The 18,498-nt window shown below is 38.5% G+C and overlaps 2 protein-coding genes across 4 annotated transcripts in view; one reads left to right on the top strand and one right to left on the bottom strand.

The window, feature by feature from the left end:
- Positions 1-2,793, top strand: part of DYNC2LI1 (dynein cytoplasmic 2 light intermediate chain 1) — a 50,207-nt gene extending 47,414 nt beyond the window's left edge. Inside the window, exon 14 of the mRNA XM_030857797.3 lies at positions 921-2,793. Within this exon, the coding sequence (XP_030713657.1) occupies positions 921-983 (63 nt within the window). The 3' untranslated portion in view covers positions 984-2,793. The remainder of the gene's footprint in view (positions 1-920) is intronic.
- A 7,327-nt stretch (positions 2,794-10,120) lies between these two features.
- ABCG5 (ATP binding cassette subfamily G member 5) overlaps positions 10,121-18,498 on the bottom strand; it is a 38,331-nt gene continuing 29,953 nt past the window's right edge. For 2 of the 3 annotated variants that reach the window (XM_030857796.2, XM_060309124.1), the window contains exons 13-14: positions 11,961-12,073; positions 10,121-11,155 (exon numbers count right to left, since the gene is read on the bottom strand). In XM_030857796.2, the coding sequence (XP_030713656.1) occupies positions 10,962-11,155; positions 11,961-12,073 (307 nt within the window). In that variant the 3' untranslated portion in view covers positions 10,121-10,961. The remainder of the gene's footprint in view (positions 11,156-11,960; positions 12,074-18,498) is intronic. The other variant, XR_009566094.1, reaches the window with a different exon arrangement.

Genomic DNA, 18,498 nt, shown 5'->3' with positions numbered 1-18,498 from the left:
AAAGGGCAGTGATTGCCTTATCTTGCAGAGTAACCACTTTTTGCTTATCTGAAATAATAATATACTTTGTACACTTAGACATTGAACAACATGTAAGAGGCCAGGAGGCAATCCCCTTAGATGATCCCTTTTGCAGGTCAGTCATCTCATGCAGGATATTCACCCCCACTAAAAGTTATCTCTGTTTTATGAATTGTGAAAGGAACATATACTCATTGTGAAAAAAGTCAAGACATGGAAGTGTATAACAGAAAATGGAAGTGTCCTGCCCTCTCTCCACCTATTTGCCTTTTCATGTGGTACATAAGACCACTGTTGTTTTTGCTGGCTGCCTATGAAGTCAAGTGTGAATGAGCACTGATGTATTTAATCAGTCCTTACTGGGAGATGTCTAAGCCATTTCCAATTGTGTGCCACTATACACAGCTCAGTGAATATCCTTCTATTGCTATTCTTCTGCTCTTCTCTATTATACTTATTGATAAAATTCTAAAGGTACAATCACGGGTCAAACGATATGTACATTTTAAACATTGATACCTTGCTGACTTCAACCACAATTTGACAAGAGTTGAACAGCAAACATTTAAAAATAAGATCACTTTTATATACTTAAAGTATGCCAAATGCTTAATTTTGTTAGTTGAAAAACAACTTGTATATACTATATAGTGTATATTTTGTCTGACACTTTAATAAATTCATCTCCAAGTGCTGCTTTGGTGACACGGAAACTCTGAAGACTGCATTTCTAGAAAATAAATCCTAAGTATAATTATTTATAAAACAGTTGGCAAGAAATTTGGAGAATGATGATGTTATAAAGGATACACTGTTAACCCAAAAAAATGCTAAGGCAGTTTTAAGGTGCCTAGTTTTAAAATTTAAGTTTTTTTGCAAGTAACATATTTTTGTTTTAGGAACTGGAACAGTACAAAAGAAGTTCTTCCAAGTCTTGGAAACAAATTGAGCTTGGTTCCTGAACCTAATGCAACTAGAGGGTATTTATTTCTTCTTTTCCAAATACAAGTAAGATTATTTTATTACTTAATATTATATTAATAAGTGAGGAAAGTCTACATGTGTAATTTGTTAAAGGAAAAGTGGAATTTCTTGTATTAGTGCAACTTCTTGCATACTTTTAACTCTCTTAAAAGGGAAAAATTTGTATAATTACATGCAATATTTTTTTTAAAATAAAAAATCTTGCAGGACCTACCTTTAACATGTTTAAGTAGTGTATACTTGGTTCAGCGTCTGTAAGTTTCTGTTTATGTTTTCAGGAATATGAAAGCAAGAGCATTTAGTAACAGTTGTGAGTATAAGGTTAAGCATTTATATTAGACACATTCCTTCTCTAAGGAGTTCTCAGCTGTGTCTGGTAAGAAAAGTAGAATTGGGGTCACTTTCACAGGTGTCATCATTTTACTCTAATTAATGGTAAGGCACAAGAAGCATCGGAAGTACTTTTTTAAAATGCACATTTCTGAGCAGCAATCAAGATGGTGGAATAGTAGGAAGTGAAGCTCACCTTCTCCCACAAATACATCAAAAACACATCTACATGTGGAACGATTCTCACAGAATATCTACTGAACACTGGCAGAAGACCTCAGACTGTTGAAAGGGCAAGAAAATCTCCAGGTAACTTCCAGGTAGGAAAAAATAAAATGAGAAAGGAATCGAGATGGGACCTGCACCCCTGGGAGGGAGCTATGAAAGAGGAAAGGTTCCTGCACCCGGGAAAGCCCCTTCACTGGTGGGGAGATCTGCTGGGACAGAAGGGGAGCTTCAGAGACTCAGAGGAGAATGCAGCAGCCGGTTTGTGGCAGCCAGAGCAGAGGGAAAACTGCACAGATGGTCTGTTCAGTGCTGCCGCCCTGCACTCACCAGCCTGAGATGCAGGTCCACTGGTGCGGGTGGGGACTGGGTGCTGGAACTCGGGCTTTGGAGATCAGACCCAGGGAGAGGACTGGGGTTGGCTGTGCAGAAACAGCCTGGGGCAGCTGGAATCTAGTGCGACTGCAACTGATGGTGTATGGGGAGGAAGCCTGGGCTGCCTTAGAGGCCAGGCGCCATTGTTTGGGGGTGCACGAGGGAAGGGGTGGGACCGCCATTGTAGCCTTTTTCTCTGTGTGCACTCACAGAGGGCAGGACACCACATGCACGGGCTCCAGGAGCCGCCTGGAGGGAGGCAAGCCACCGCCTCCCTCACAGACTCTAGGAGCAGTCTCCAGCCACCTCTGCTCCTGTCACATGCTCTGGGGGCACACCAGAGCCACCACTGCTGCCAAGAACCCCAAGACCAGGCACCAGCCGCCGCATCTGCACACCCCTATCAATAAAGGGGATAACAACCAGCACACACTGAGGAAAGAGTCAACAGGCATCCATAATAAAAACAGGCCTTGCACCCAATATATTAAACTCACACAAGCTACACAGGACATCCCCACATATAAATAGCTCTCCAAGATCACAGTAGATAATTGTTTCTCCTAAACTCACAGAGTAAGAGAAATATAAGTAAAATGAAGAAGCAGAGGAACCACTCCCAGTTAAAAGACCAAGAGAATTCCCCTGAAAGAACAAATAATGAAACAGACCTCTTTAGTCTAATAGACATCAATTTCAAAAAGGAGATAATGAAAATAAATACTGAAGGAATTAAGAAAGGCTATCAACAGAAATGCAGAGTACTGTAAAAAGGAACTAGAAACTATAAAAAGGAACCCAGAAAAATTAGAAAACTCATTTGCAGAGATGAAAGCTGAGCTAAAGGCAATGAATAGCAAAATGAATAATGCAGAAGAATGAATAAGTGATCTGGAAGATAATAGATAGAATAATGGAAATCACCCAATCAGGGCAGCAGACAAAGCCAAATGAAAAAAAAAAAAAGCAATATGAGAGACCTATAGGATAATATAAAGCATGCCAATCAATGCATAATAGGGATTCCAGAACGGGAAGACAGAGAAAAGGGGATCGAAAATGTATTTGAAGAAATTATGGCTGAAAATTTCCCAAACATAAAGAAGGAAACAGATATCCAGGTACAGGAAGCACAGAGGGTCCCAAACAAGATAAACCCAAACAGACCTACACCAAGACATATTATAATAAAAATGGCAAAAGTTAAAGAGAGGATTCTAAAGGCAGCAAGAGAAAAACTAAAGAGTTAATTACAAGGGAACCCCCATAAGGCTGTTACCATCTGGCCTCTACAGAAACGTTTGCAGGCCAGAAGGGAGTGGCAAGATACATTCAAAGTCCTGAAAGGAAAAACTCTGCAACCTAGGATACTCTACCCAGCAAGATTATTATTTAGAATAGAAGGAGAAATAAAGAATTTCTCAGACAAGCAAAAACTCAAAGAATACAGCGATACTAAACAATATATCCTAAAGGAAATATTGAAAGGTCTTCTCTAAGTAGAAAAAAAGAATCTATAGGAAAGAGAAAATTACAATTGAAAAGTAAATCACTTAAGTAAGCCAGTACACAGATTTAAAAAAACATCAAAAAATTTCTGTGAAAGTGATGATAACCACAATGAACAGCAAAAGGATAGAGATGTAAGAGGACATCAAAATCATAAAATGTGGAGAAGGAGAGTAAGAAAATGTAGGGTTTTTTTTCTTTCCCCTAGAATGTGTTTGAGCCTATATGACTACCAGTCTAAGGCAAATAGATATAGGAAGGGGTTAACATACTTGAAAAACAGGGTAACCACAAATCAAAAACATACAACAGACTCACAAAAACCAAAAAGAAGAGAACATAAGTATAATACAAAAGAAAGGCATCAAACCACAGAAGGAAAAAAAAAAAGAAAAGGACAAAGGAGAAATATAAAATTAATGAGAAAATGAGTTTTTAAATGGCAATAAATACATATCTATCAATAATTACCTTAAATGTCAATGGAGTAAATACTCCAGTCCAAAGACAGAGTGGCAGATTGGATAAAAAACACAAGCCTATGATATGCTGCCTACAAGACACCCACTTTAGGGCAAAGGACACACAAAGACTGAACGTGAGGGGACGGAAAAAGATATTTCATGCAAACGGAAATGACGAGAGCAGGGGTCGCAATGCTCAGACAAAATAGACTTTAAAACAAAGGCCATAAAGAAAGATAAAGAGGGATACTATACAATGATAAAAGGTTCAATACAAGAGGAGGATTTTACACTCATCAACATATATGCACCTAATATAGGAGCACCCAAATACATAAAACAAATACTGACGTAAAGGGAGAAATAGACAGGAATACAGTAATAATAGGAGATTTTAACACGCATTCACATCAATGGACAGATCTTCTAAGACAGAGATTAAGGCAACAGAGATCCTAAATGATACAATAGAACAGTTAGACTTAATTGATGTTTTCAGGACATTACATCCAAAAAACCTAGAATACACCTTCTTTTCAAGTGCACATGGAACATTCTCTAGGATTAACCACATACTAGGGCACAAGACAAGCCTCAACAAATTTAAGAGTATAGAAATTATTTCAAGCATCTTTTCTGACCACAACAGCATAAACCTAGAAAGTATCCACAGAAAAAGTGGGAAAAAATGATTACATGGAGATTAAACAACATGCTTCTAAAAAACAGATGGGTCATCGATGAAATCTAAGAGGAAATTTTAAAAATACCTTGAGACAGGGCTTCCCTGGTGGCGCAGTGGTTGAGAGTCCACCTGCTGATGCAGGGGACGCGGGTTCGTGCCCCAGTCTGGGAGGATCCCACATGCCGCGGAGTCCGGAGCCTGTGCTCCGCAGCAGGAAAGGCCATGGCAGTGAGAGGCCCGCGTACCGCAAAAAAAAAAAAAAAAAAAAAAACAACCTTGAGACAAATGACAATGAAAACACAACCATACAAAATCTATGGGATGCAGCAAAAGCAATTCTTAGAGGGACGTTCAGAGCAATACAGGCCTTCCTCAAAAAAACAAGAAAAATCTCAAACAACCCCACCTACCACTTAAAAAAATCAGAAAAAGGAGAACAAACAAAACCTAAAGTCAGCAGAAGGAAAGAAATAATAAAGATCAGAGAGGAAATAAAAGAGATTTTAAAAAATAGAAAAAAATGAATAAAACCAAGAGCTGGTTCTTTGGAAGAATAAACAAGATTGACAAACTTCTGGCCAGGCTCACCAAGAAGAAAAGAGAAAGAACCCAAATAAACAAGATATGAAAAAGGATACATAACAACTGATACTGCAAAAATACAAAAAACCATAAGGTAATACTATGAACAATTATATGCCAACAAATTCAACAACCTAGAAGAAATGGACAAGTTTCTAGAAACATACAGCCCACCAAAATTAAATCAAGAAGAAATAGATAATGTGAACCACTGATCACAAGAAGTGAAATAGAATCTGTAATTTTAAAACTCCCTACAGGGACTTCCTTGGTGGTCCAGTGGTCAAGAATCTACCTTCCAATTCAGGGGATGTGGGTTCGATCCCTGGTCAGGGAACTATGATCCCATATGCCGTGGGGCAACTAAGCTTGTGCACTCTAGAGCCCGTGAGCCACACCTAGAGAGCCCACATGCCACAACTACTGAGCCTGTGTGCTCTGGAGCCCATGCACAGCTAGAAAACCCTGCATGCCACAGTGACTGAGCCCATGCACTCTAGTGCCCGTGCGCCACAACTAGAGAAGCCCATGTACCGCAACAAAGAACCCAAGTGCTGCAAAGAAAGATCCTGCATGCCACAACTAAGACCTGATGCAGCCAAATAAATAAATATAATTTAAAATAAAAATAAAAGCTCCCTACAAACAGAAGTCCAGGACCAAATGGCTTCACAGGCCAATTCTACCAAACATACAATAAGAACTTGTACCGATCCTTCTCAAACTCTTCCAAAAAATTGAAGAGGAACACTCCAAAATACATTCTATGAAGCCACCATCACCCTGATACCAAAACCAAAGACACCACCAAAAGAGAAAATTAAGGCCAATATAGATGAAAAAATCTCAACAAATATTAGCAAACCAAATCCTACAACACATTAAAAAAGATCATATACCACAACCAAGTGGGATTCATCCCAAGTTCACAAGGATGGCTCAACATATGCAAATCAATCAGTGTGATACACCACATAAATGAAAGAAAAGACAAAAACTACATGCTTATCTCAGTAGACGCAGAAAAAACATTTGACAAAATTCAACATCCATTCATGATAAAAACTGTTACCAAAGTGGGTATAGAGGGAACATAATCTCAACATAATAAAAACCATTTATGATAAACACACAGCCAATATAACACTCAATGGTGAAAAGCTGAAAGCCTTCCCACTAAAATCTGGAACAAGACAAGGATGCCCACTCTCACCTCTTCTATTCAGTATAGTACTGGAAGTCCTACCCACAGCAATCAGACAAGAAAAAGAAATAAAAGGTATCCAAATTGGAAGGGAAAAGGTAAATTTGTCATTTTATGCAGATGATATGATGCTATATATAGAAAACCCTAAAGACTCCACACAAAAACTACTAGAACTGATAAACAAATTCAGCATGTAGCAGGATACAAGATTGACATACATAAATTGGTTGCATTTCTTTACACCAACAATGAAATATCAGAAAGGGAATGTAAAAAAAAAAATAGCTTTTAAAATTGCACCCCCCCCCCCAAAATAAAATGCTTAGGAATAAACCTGACCAAAGAGGTAAAAGACTTATATGCTGAGAACTATAAAGCATTAATAAAGAAGCCTGAAGATGATTCAAAGAAAGGTAAAGATATCCCATGCTCTTGGATTGAAATAATTAATATTGTTAAAATGGCCATACTACCCAAAGCAATCTACAGATTTAATGTAATCCCTATCAAATTACCCATGACATTTTTCACAGAACTAGAATAATCCTAAAATTCATATGGAACCATAAAAGACCCAGAATTGCCAAAGCAATCCTGATGAAAAAGGACAAAGCAGGAAACATAACCCTCCCAGCCTTCAGACAATATTACAAAGCTACAGTAATTGAAACAGCATGGTACTGGCACAGAAACAGACATATGGATCAATGGAACAGAATAGAGAGCCCAGAAACAAACCCACACACCTATGGTCAATTAATCTTCAACAAAGGAGGCAAGAACACACAGTGGGTAAAAGACAGTCTCTTCAGCAAGTGGTGCTGGTAAAGTTGGACAGCCACATGTAAATCAATGAAGTTAGAACACACCCTCTCACCATACACAAAAATAAACTCAAAATGACTTAAGACATGACGCCATAAAACCTAGAAGAGATCATAGGCAAAACATTCTCTGATATAAATTGTACCAATGTTTTCTTAGGTCAGTCTCCCAAGGCAGTAAAAACAAAAATAAACAAATGGGACCTAATCAAACTTACAAGCTTTTGCACAGCAAAGGAAACCATAAACAAAACAAAAAGACAACCTACAGAATGGGAGAAAAATTTGCAAACAACACAACCAACAAGGGCTAAATTTCCAAAATATACAAACAACTCATACAACTGACCAACCAAAAAAACCAAACAACCCAATTGAAAAATGGGCAGAAGACCTAAATAGACATTTCTCCAAAGAAGAAATACAGATGATCAATAGGCACATGAAAAGATGCTCAACATCGCTAATTTTTAAAGATATGCAAATCAAAAAAACTACAATGAAATACCACCTCACACTGGTCAGAATGGCCATCATTTAAAAGTCTACAAATAACAAATGCTGGAGTGGGGGTGGAAAAAAGAGAACCCTCCTACACTGTTGGTGAGAATGTAAGTTGGTGCAGCCACTGTGGAAAACAGTATGGAGGTCCCTCAGAAAACTGAAAATAGAATTACCATATGATCCAGCAATCCCACTCCTGGGCATATATCCAGACAAAACTATAATTCAAAAAGATACATGCACCCATATGTTCATAGCAGCACTGTTCACAATAGCCAAGACATGGAAACAACCTAAATGTCCATCAACAGATGAATTGATAAAGATGTGGTACATATATACAATGGAATACTACTCAGCCATAAAAAAGAATGAAATAATACCATTTGCAGAGATTATCATACTAAGTGAAGTCAGAAAGAGAAAGACAAATATATATGATATCATATATATGTAGAATCTAAAATATGACACAAATGAACCTATCTATGAAATAGAAAGAGAATCACAAACAGAGGGCACTGGTGGTTGCCAAGGGGTAGGGGTTGGGGAGGGATGGAGTGGGAAGTTGGGGTTAGCAGATGTAAGCTTTTATATACAGAATGGATAAACAACAAGGTTCTACTGTATAGCACAGAGAACTATATTCAGTATCTGTGATAAACCATAATGGAAAAGAATATAAAAAAGAATGTATATATATGTATAACTGAATCACTTTGCTGTACAGCAGAAGTTAACACAACACTGTAAATCAACTATATTTCAATTTTTATAAAAAGAAAAAAAAGAAAATGCACATTCCTGAGTCCCCACACCCAGAGATCCTGAATCAGTGGGTCTGGAATGGGGCTCAGTAATCTGCATTTTTCATCAGCACCTCTGGTGATTCTGACATACTTACTTTGAGTATAACTTTTTGAAGAATAGGCAAATTTAAGGAAATAGTCTATCAACAAGCAGGCCAAGACTGCATGAGTTAGTAATAACTAAGATCATTTCCAAGGTGGAATAGCTTTTAAGAAGCCTTCAGACTCCTGGAGACTTGTGTATCTGCTAGCCAAGTTCAGTTGGAGTAAGCATAATTGCTGTCATTAAACAGGAAAGTAATTTATTCTCTGTTCTTCCATTTCCACTATAAAATATGTTGACTCTAATATGCCATGCACCCAGCTTCAAATAAGCACACTCACTAACCTCAAGAACACCAAGATTGATGAGTGGTATCCAAGTGGATAGCAAACTACCTGGTTATTGTAGTGAAATACGACTTCCTAAACTAGTTACAATGCATGTGGTTCCAGCACTCTGGAAAACAATTTCACCATGTCTACAAGGAACTGCAGTCTTAGGAGCAGACAGGCACCCTGCTTGAGTGCTGTGGAGAAAGAACTCCCTTTAAATCAACAGGGAACGTTTTGATCTCAGAAGTTTCACTGACTTGGTGGGAATAGGAATTTTTATTATATATTTTGATTTTCTTATACATCACTGTCCTTTTTTTTTTTTTTTTTTTTTTTTGTGGTACGCGGGCCTCTCACTGTTGTGGCCTCTCCCGTTGCGGAGCACGGGCTCCGAACACGCAGGCTCAGTGGCCATGGCTCACGGGCCCAGCCGCTCCGCGGCATGTGGGATCTTCCCGGACCGGGGCACGAACCCGTATCCCCTGCATCGGCAGGTGGACTCTCAACCACTGCGCCACCAGGGAAGCCCCACTGTCCATTTTTGACTGAGACAAACTGTCACATGTTGAAAGTCATTGTGTTTTTCTAAGATTACGGTATCACTAACATTTAATAGCTTGAAGTCACGTGCTATGTCAATTTTCCAAGTGTTTCTGAGCTAGAATGAAATTCATCTGCATATGAATAGTAGAAAGTGTTTCCACTTACATTGTACACCCATATCTTTAGTAAGTTGAAATCAGTGATTTCAAAAGAGGTTCCTGTGGGACTCTCTTTGAACTACTTTAATAGATTATCATCTCCAGAACTGTCTATAACTGATGTGACATATATAATCTGTAAGACATTATGTAACTATTATACCATAATCATCAGTGTCAAAGACCTTTTATAAAAATTGACAATACCATTCTGGTACTTTACCAATGTCTGCAGATCCTTAAATACTGTTCTAAGAAATAGGATTTTACTGTGGTTTCCTTAATGAAATGATCTTTCCCACTATAATGTGAGATCTTTCAAATACTATAATTTATCATTCATTACACGTTAGGTCACAGTAACTGAACAAGTTCATGTATTATCTAAGATATTCTCACTCAAAGTTACCATGGTAACATGAAGACAGTTTCACTTCAGACTTGTACATGAATTACTTGGAGATCAGAAAGATCATTTAGTCCAGAACCCACTTTTAATAATCTATATACATAATTTAATCCCTAAAAATATACATTTATCAGCATTCTTTCTCTTTACAATTCAAGAACATGAATTCCTAGTGTGTGATTCTGTTCTTAGTGTAAATGTTGTGTCAATTGAGCATCTTTTCTATGTGGACTTTAAATAACAGCTGCTCTCCAACCTTAAAAATGTCATTTCTCAGTGCATATACTTTAGAAACATTTACTTTTAATTTTATAAGTAAACTAAGCAGAAAGTGAAAACTAGCAAACTAATCTTTTTGTCTAGTGTGCTGTTCTCAGTTCAGCCCACTTCTGCCATTTTTCATTTTAACCATCAGTAAAATGAGTGGCTGCTCTGTGTCAGGGGTCTTTATCCAACGTCTGTCCAACATCCTCTCCATGTGATCAGTTAACTTATGTAGACATGTGCACGTAAATAGGGTTTTTAAATGAAAATGAAAGCATTCTTACCTAATTCTGCGTGATGCTTTGCTTCAATCAAACCACAACTTTTTCTGTTACTTACAATCAGTCAAATGTTTTCTTTTTTACCAAAGCCTTTATCAAATGTAAGCATAAGCTTTAACTGACCTATTTTTCTGTGTCTAGAACAAAGAAAACAAATAGTCACATTAGTCTCCCATAACTTTATGAATTATTATGAACATCTTTGGACCAGCTCAGTCACAATTTCCAAATACCACATGTCCCTCCTGGAATAGCATTCAAGGCCTGCATGGATCCAAGGGGCACAGGGAGTCTTAATGGTTAAAAGTCTTACGAGGTACTACTAAGAATCACGTAACATTCTTATTTCAGAAATTCAAAGCAGTCATGTACATCTAGGAGCTTAAGTTCCATTTCGCAGCAATGTTCTTTACTATCTGCTAATGAGATAATCCCTGATTTTAAAAACAATTATTCCTAGGATGACAAGAACTGGGATAAATGAATACAAAATCAGAAAGTTGGCTGTGAATCTGGACGTTGCACCTGGGCAGGTTCTCTCAATGAACTGAATTCCTTGACTGAAGGCACACATTGGATTAGTTGACATAGAACCATTTGAGTTGCCTGCCAGGGAAAAGATTGACAATGTCAAATATGGTACTTGCAAGGTAATTTAATCAACACGTATTTATCAGATGCCCACTAAATGCTCAGCAGTCTGCTAAGTACTCTTCTTCATGAAGATACAGGGAATTTTAGAGAGCCCAGAATTCATTATTAGATGAAGCAATAGTGAGTGTTGGGGGCCTTGAAGATGGAAATGGGCTTGTTTACATTTTGGGTGTATATTCAGTACCATAATACTAATAAAAATTATGATCACTTAGCACTGAATATCCCAAGGTTACTAATGTTATCACCTAAAGATAGATAAAACGACTACTAAATTCTGCCCTGTTCTTTAGGTGTCTTCGCAGAGTGGCCTGGGATTTCCAATGGCCAGGAGGGCCTTGCTGTGCTCCCACTGCCCTCTTGTGGGATTAGGGAACAGATTTTTGCCAAAAATGGCTTCACTCAGCTACATACTCTGTACATTTGGGGGAAGAAGAAGCCACTGCAGCCTGCTTCAACCTGTTCAGTAGGTATAGGAACTGATCCATCCAGAATATACTAGAGTTTACCTCAGTATACATTAAGTCTATCATTTTCTAAAAACATCGGAGTGCCCTTAAGCTACTGACCTTTGACAACTGACTAACTTGACTACTGCTTATTATTTTCAAAATCAGAGAAAATGTTAGACTCTTCAAAACAAAGTTTTAAATCTCTTTTACAATATAGCATTTACTTAAAAAAAAATACATTTCCCTCAAGGAATTGTTTTTTTCAAACTAATATGTAAAAATAAATTCCAAAATTGAGTACTTACCACAAGTGAAATTCTGGCCATAGAACTCATTGACTACAAGAATCTCACAGCAATATTTTTGGAATGTAAAATAACTGAAGATTTTAAAAGGAAGGGGCATTTCTTCTGTGTTTCTTAAGAAAAAGCAAAAAGAAAGAAAGATGAACTTCAGTAGGCTCTGGTAGCAGTCCTACCAAATGAAAAGAAAGGCAACCCTTATGTTTCCCAACAGGAATATACATAGTTTTTCATCTCTCATTATAAAAATATGTTCATTAGAAAAACTTCAAACTACACTGAGAAGTATAAAGAAATACCACTGCCCAGAAATAACTATTGTTAACATTTTGGTGACATATGTAATGTGTATTTATAACATTTTACATAAATGGAATTAAACTCCTCATCCTCTTTCCTAACCTGCTTTTTCAAACAAACGTATGCCTCAGACATCCTTTGAAGTCAGTAAGCATAACACACCATCATTTTTAATCACAACTTGGTGATCCATTATAGTAGGAACCTTAATTTAACACACCCCTAATGATGGATTGGTGTCTAATTTTATTGGTAAGCACCATTGATATAAAAGAAAACAAATAACACACCACATTAGAAGAGGACGTTTGTGATTAAACAGATTTGAGGTGCTAATGTATGAAGTGAGAACTAAACTATAATACAAGGGGAAAAGGATGGTGAGAAAAGCAGACATTCGTTGTGAAACCTGTTTCAGGAGAAACTTCACGCTGACCCTGTGGCCTTCTTAGTTCACTCAATAGCTTTTATCAACCAACAAATATGTATTACATTCTATTTGTGAGGCACTAGTTCTAGGTGCTTACGGAATTCGAAAGAAGTATCCTACCCCTAAAGACTCATAATGTAGTTGGGAGACATAAACTATACATTCTCAAGGCTATAAAAATACAGTAGTGAACAATTTGTGCTTAGAAAGTACAGAAAACCAGTACTACATGTCCGTGACATTCTTGTATTTAGTATTTATGGTTTCACCAAGTGATCCCCAAACTCCATGACTTTCAGTTATTGGCAATTTTCTGAGGCACAAAATTGAATTAGCCACATTGAGAGGCTGCTAACTGGAAAGGACAGATCGGAGTCTGGGGAGGATGTAGGGGCAGAGGAAGGACACTCTAGGAAGGCAGAATGGTATGAGCACAGGCATGTGGGACTGGATGGACTAGAAAGGCAGAGGATCCGAAGTGGGAGCGGTGGGAGGTGAGTTTGGAATGGTAGCCATGAACCGGTTACTTCAAGGCCTTGCAGGCAGTTGACACTGAAGGACCATGATAAAAGTCACGTTGCAATCAGTGATTTAAGAAAATTAAAGTGGCACCAGCAAGTAGGATGGACCAGAATAAGAGTAGAGTAGGAACAGCAAAAAACAAAGCAGCCTACAGCAGAAGTTCAAGGATGAGATGACAAAGGCTTGTAAGAGGATGATGGCCATGAGAAGATGGCTGCCCAGATGGCTAGAGTGTGAGGTGGGAACCATGTGTCTTCATCTTGTACCATACCACACAAGGCAAACTCAAAAGCTCCACGTGCATCTGTGATTTGACATCAGAGAAGAAAACCGTGATTTGGTGACTGATCCAGTGTGTAGGCAGTCCAAGAAGAGAGAGTAGTCATTCATTTATTCACTCAATCCAAATATTTTTGGCAAACCTAATTGGTTAAAGGCCTTGGGCCAGCCACTGAGAAGAGCTATAACTATGAATGAGACACAGCTGCTGCCCTCAAGAGGCTGACTGCAACTGAGCAGCATGTGATGGGCTGTGAGACCCAACAAAGGGGGCTTTCAGAGAGAGCTCGCCCTGCCAAGGGAACAACAGCCAGGCTTTGTGCAGGCGGCAGAGGGGGGACAAATGGATCTGTGAAAGACACAGGAGGAGAGCTAGGCTGTGTCACAGCAATCCTTGCAGTACATCCAAGAGGGAGGAACCACAGATCTAAATTTACTGATGTGGGACCATCTACATTATATTGTTAAAAGGGGGGAAAAGCATGCATACCTTACTCCTTCACAATAGTATGAGCTCATTTTAATTAAAGATTATATAAAAGTCTAGCAAAATACACAACAAAATTTAACTCTGGGTTGTGATACTTCAGGTAACTTTTACTTAACTTCCTTATACATTTCTGTATTGTGTGCATTTCTCCCCCTAAGAACTTGCATTATTTTGTAAGCAGAAAGAACAACAAAGCTATTTCCACTTGTGTTTAAAGGAAGAGACAGCCAAAAGTGCACATGTTGCAGGCACTCAGTCAGGAAAGATGATGACTTGAGGGAAAATACATAAACTCAATGACTAGGAGGTTGATGTGGGGCCTTCAGGAGCGCAGTTTCACCCCAGTGATGGAGCAGAACCCAGGTGAAGCCTTGGGATGTTGAGATCTTGCAAAGAACCCAACAGCATTTTGATAATGTTGGCCACTGCCCCCCTCTCAAGAATAATGAATCCCCTTTCCTATAAACCAAATACGTGAAATAGTGCCAGACTGATTGGAGCACATAATGTTTCAAATATGAAAGAGGAGATGCTGCTGAAGATTGGGTCTGTCATTTGCTGGCTTGATCCCATGCCATTGGGGTGATCTTATCTGTGCATTTTTCATAGATGCTAACAAGCCAATTAAGCAACATAGACAAATACAATGTAATGGTGTCACTGTAAAAAAATATCCTCCCTGACTGTTCAAAACGAACTCACTTGGCTTTATAATAACTCACTACAGTTCATGAAGTGTTTCCACGTTGCTGATCTCATTCCAGTCTCATGATCCCTTGAGGCAGGTGGGGCTGAGATCATTATCTCCATTTTATATATGAGGAAACTAATTTAGGTAGAAAAGTAACTTGCCAATGGTCACTTGGCAATTAAGTGGTAGGAGAAAGACTCTGACTCCAGGGTCGGTGCTGTCTCCAGGGAGCCACATGCCTCCCCGGAGAGTCTTCACAGCGTGTGATCAGAACAAAGTCAAGTCTGAGCTTAGTTTTCTTAACTGAACGTGGATTGCTCTGAGAGTTAATTAAACAAATATGATTACATACAGTAGCTGCTCAATAGCTTTTTTCTTTGATTTTTTAAAACATCTTTATTGGAGTATAATTGCTTTACAATGGTGGGTTAGTTTCTGCTGTATAACAAAGTGAATCAGCTATACATGTACATAAAACCCCATATCTCCTTGCTCTTGTGTCTCCCTCCCACCCTCCCTATCCCACCCCTCTAGGTGGTCACAAAGGACCGAGCTGATCACCCTGTGCTATGCAGCTGCTTCCCACTAGCTATCTGTTTTACATTTGGTTGTGTATATATGTCCATGCCACTCTCACTTCGTCCCAGCTTACCCTTCCCCCTCCCCATGTCCTCAAGTCCATTCTCTATGCGTCTTTATTCCTGTCCTGCCCTTAGGTTCTTCAGAACCTTTTTTTTTAGATTCCGTATATATGTGTTAGCATACGGTATTTGTTTTTCTCTTTCTGAATTACTTCACTCTGTATGACAAGACTCTAGGTCCATCCACCTCACTACAAATAACTCATTTTCGTTTCTTTTTATGGCTGAGTAATATTCCATTGTATGTATGTGCCACATCTTTATCCATTCATCTGTCGATGGACACTTAGGTTGCTTCCATGTCCTGGCTATTGTAATAGAGCTACAATGAACATTGTGGTACATGACTCTTTTTGAATTATGGTTTTCTCAGGGTATATGCCCAGTAGTGGGATTGCTGGGTCCTATGGTAATTCTATTTTTATTTTTTTAAGGAACCTCCATACTGTTCTCCATAGTGATTGTATAAATTTATATTCTCACCAACAGTGCAAGAGGGTTCCCTTTTCTCCACACCCTCTCCTGCATTTATTGTTTGTAGATTTTTTGATGGTGGCCATTCTGACTGGTGTGAGGTGATACCTCATTATAGTTTTGATTTGCATTTCTCTAATGATTAGTGATGTTGAGCACCCTTTCATGTGTGTTGGCAATCTGTATATCTTTGGAGAAATGTCTAGGTCTTTTGCCCATTTTTGGATTGGTTTGTTTGTTTTTTGGATATTGAGCTGCATGAGCTGCTTGTAAAATTTGGAGATTAATCCTTTGTCCGTTGATTCATTTGCAAATATTTTCTCTCATTCTGAGGGTTGTCTTTTCGTCTTGTTTATGGTTTCCTTTGCTGTGCAAAGTCTTTTAAGTTTCTTTAGGTCCCATTTGTTTATTTTTGTTTTTATTTCCATTCTCTAGGAGGTGGGTCAAAAAGGATCTTGCTGAGGGCTTCCCTGGTGGCGCAGTGGTTGAGAGTCCGCCTGCCAATGCAGGGGACAAGGGTTCATGCCCCGGTCCGGGAGGATCCCACATGCTACGGAGTGGCTGGGCCCGTGAGCCATGGCCGCTGAGCCTGCTCGTCCGGAGTCTGTGCTCCGCAACGGGAGAGGCCACAACAGTGAGAGGCCCGTGTACCGCAAAAAAAAAAAAAAAAAAAGATCTTGCTGGGATTTATGTCATAGAGTGTTCTGCCTATGTTTTCCTCTAAGAGTTTGATAGTGTCTGGCCTTACATTTAGGTCTTTAATCCACTTTGAGTTTATTTTTGTGTATGGTGTTAGGGAGTGTTCTAATTTCATTCTTTTACATGGAGCTGTCCAGTTTCCCAGCAGCACTTATTGAAGAGGCTGTCTTTTCTGCATTGTATATTCTTGCCTCCTTTATCAAAAATAAGGTGACCATATGTGCGTGGGTTTATCTCTGGGCTTTCTATCCTGTTCCATTGATCTATCTTTCTGCTTTTGTGCCAGTACCATACTGTCTTGATTACTGTAGCTTTGTAGTATAGTCTGAAGTCAGGGAGCCTGATTCCTCCAGCTCCATTTTTCGTTCTCAAGATTGCTTTGGCTATTCGGGGTCTTTTTGTGTTTCTATCCTGTTCCATTGAGATATATATATATATATATATATATATTTTTTTTCCACCAGTACCATACTGTCTTGATTACTGTAGCTTTGTACTATAGTCTGAAGTCCAGGATCCTGATTCCTCCAGCTCCGTTTTTTTCCCTCAAGACTACTTTGGCTATTCGGGGTCTTTTCTGTTTCCATACAAATTATGAAATTTTTTATTCTAGTTCTGTGAAAAATGCCACTGGCAATTTGATAGGGATTTCATTGAATCTGTAGATTGCTTTGGGTAGTATAGTCATTTTCACAATATTGATTCTTTCAATCCAAAAACATGGTATATCTCTCCCTCTGTTGGTATCATCTTTGATTTCTTTCATCAGTGTCTTATACTTTTCTGCATACAGGTCTTTTGTCTCCTTAGGTAGTTTTATTCCTAGGTATTTTATTCTTTCCGTTGCAGCAGTAAATGGGACTGTTTCCTTAAATTCTCTTTCAGATATTTCATCATTAGTGTATAGGAATGCAAGAGATTTCTGTGCATTAATTTTGTATCCTGCTACTTTACCAAATTCATGATTAGCTCTAGTAGTTTTCTGGTAGCATCTTTAGGATTCTCTATGTATAGTATCACGTCATCTGCAAACAGTGACTGCTTTACTTCTTCTTTTCCTATTTGGATTCCTTTTATTTCTTTTTCTTCTCTGATTACTGTAGCTAAAACTTCCAAAACTATGTTGAATAATAGTGGTGAGAGTGGACAACCTTGTCTTGTTCCTGATCTTAGAGGAAATGGTTTCAGTTTTTCACCATTGAGAACTATGTTGGCTGTGGGTTTATCAAATATGGCCTTTATTATGTTGAGGAAAGTTCCCTCTATGCCTACTTTCTGGAGGGTTTTTTATCATAAATGGGTGTTGAATTTTGTCAAAAGCTTTCTCTGCATCTATTGAGATGATCATATGGTTTTTCTCCTTCAATTTGTTAATATGGTTTATCACATTGATTTATTTGCGTATATTGAAGATTCCTTGCATTCCTGGAATAAACCCCACTTGATCATGGTGTATGATCCTTTTAATGTGCTGTTGGAGTCTGTTTGCTAGTATTTTGTTGAGGATTTTTGCATCTATGTTCATCTATGTGATATTGGCCTGTAGTTTTCTTTCTTTGTGACACCTTTGTCTGGTTTTGGTATCGGGGTGATGGTGGCCTCATAGAATGAGTTTGGGAGTGTTCCTCCTTCTGCCACATTTTGGAAGGGTTTGAGAAGGATAGGTGTTAGCTCTTCTCTAAATGTTTGATAGAATTCGCCTGTGAAGCCATCTGGTCCTGGGCTTTTGTTTGTTGGAAGATTTTTAATCACAGTTTCGATTTCAGTGCTTGTGATTGGTCTGTTTATATTTTCTATTTCTTCCTGGTTCAGTCTCGGGAGGTTGTGCTTTTCTAAGAATTTGTCCATTTCTTCCAGGTTGTCCATTTTATTGGCATAGAGTTGCTTGTAGTAATCTCTCATGATCCTTTGTATTTCTGCAGTGTCAGGTGTTACTTCTCCTTTTTCATTTCTAATTCTGTTGATTTCAGTCTTCTCTCTTTTTTTCTTGATGAGTCTGGCTAATGGTTTATCAA

This window comes from Globicephala melas, chromosome 12 (assembly GCF_963455315.2).
Source record: "Globicephala melas chromosome 12, mGloMel1.2, whole genome shotgun sequence".
Classification (NCBI taxonomy): domain Eukaryota; kingdom Metazoa; phylum Chordata; class Mammalia; order Artiodactyla; family Delphinidae; genus Globicephala; species Globicephala melas.
The sequence above is the reverse complement of the archived record's forward strand: the minus strand, read 5'-3'. Positions and strand labels throughout refer to the sequence as shown.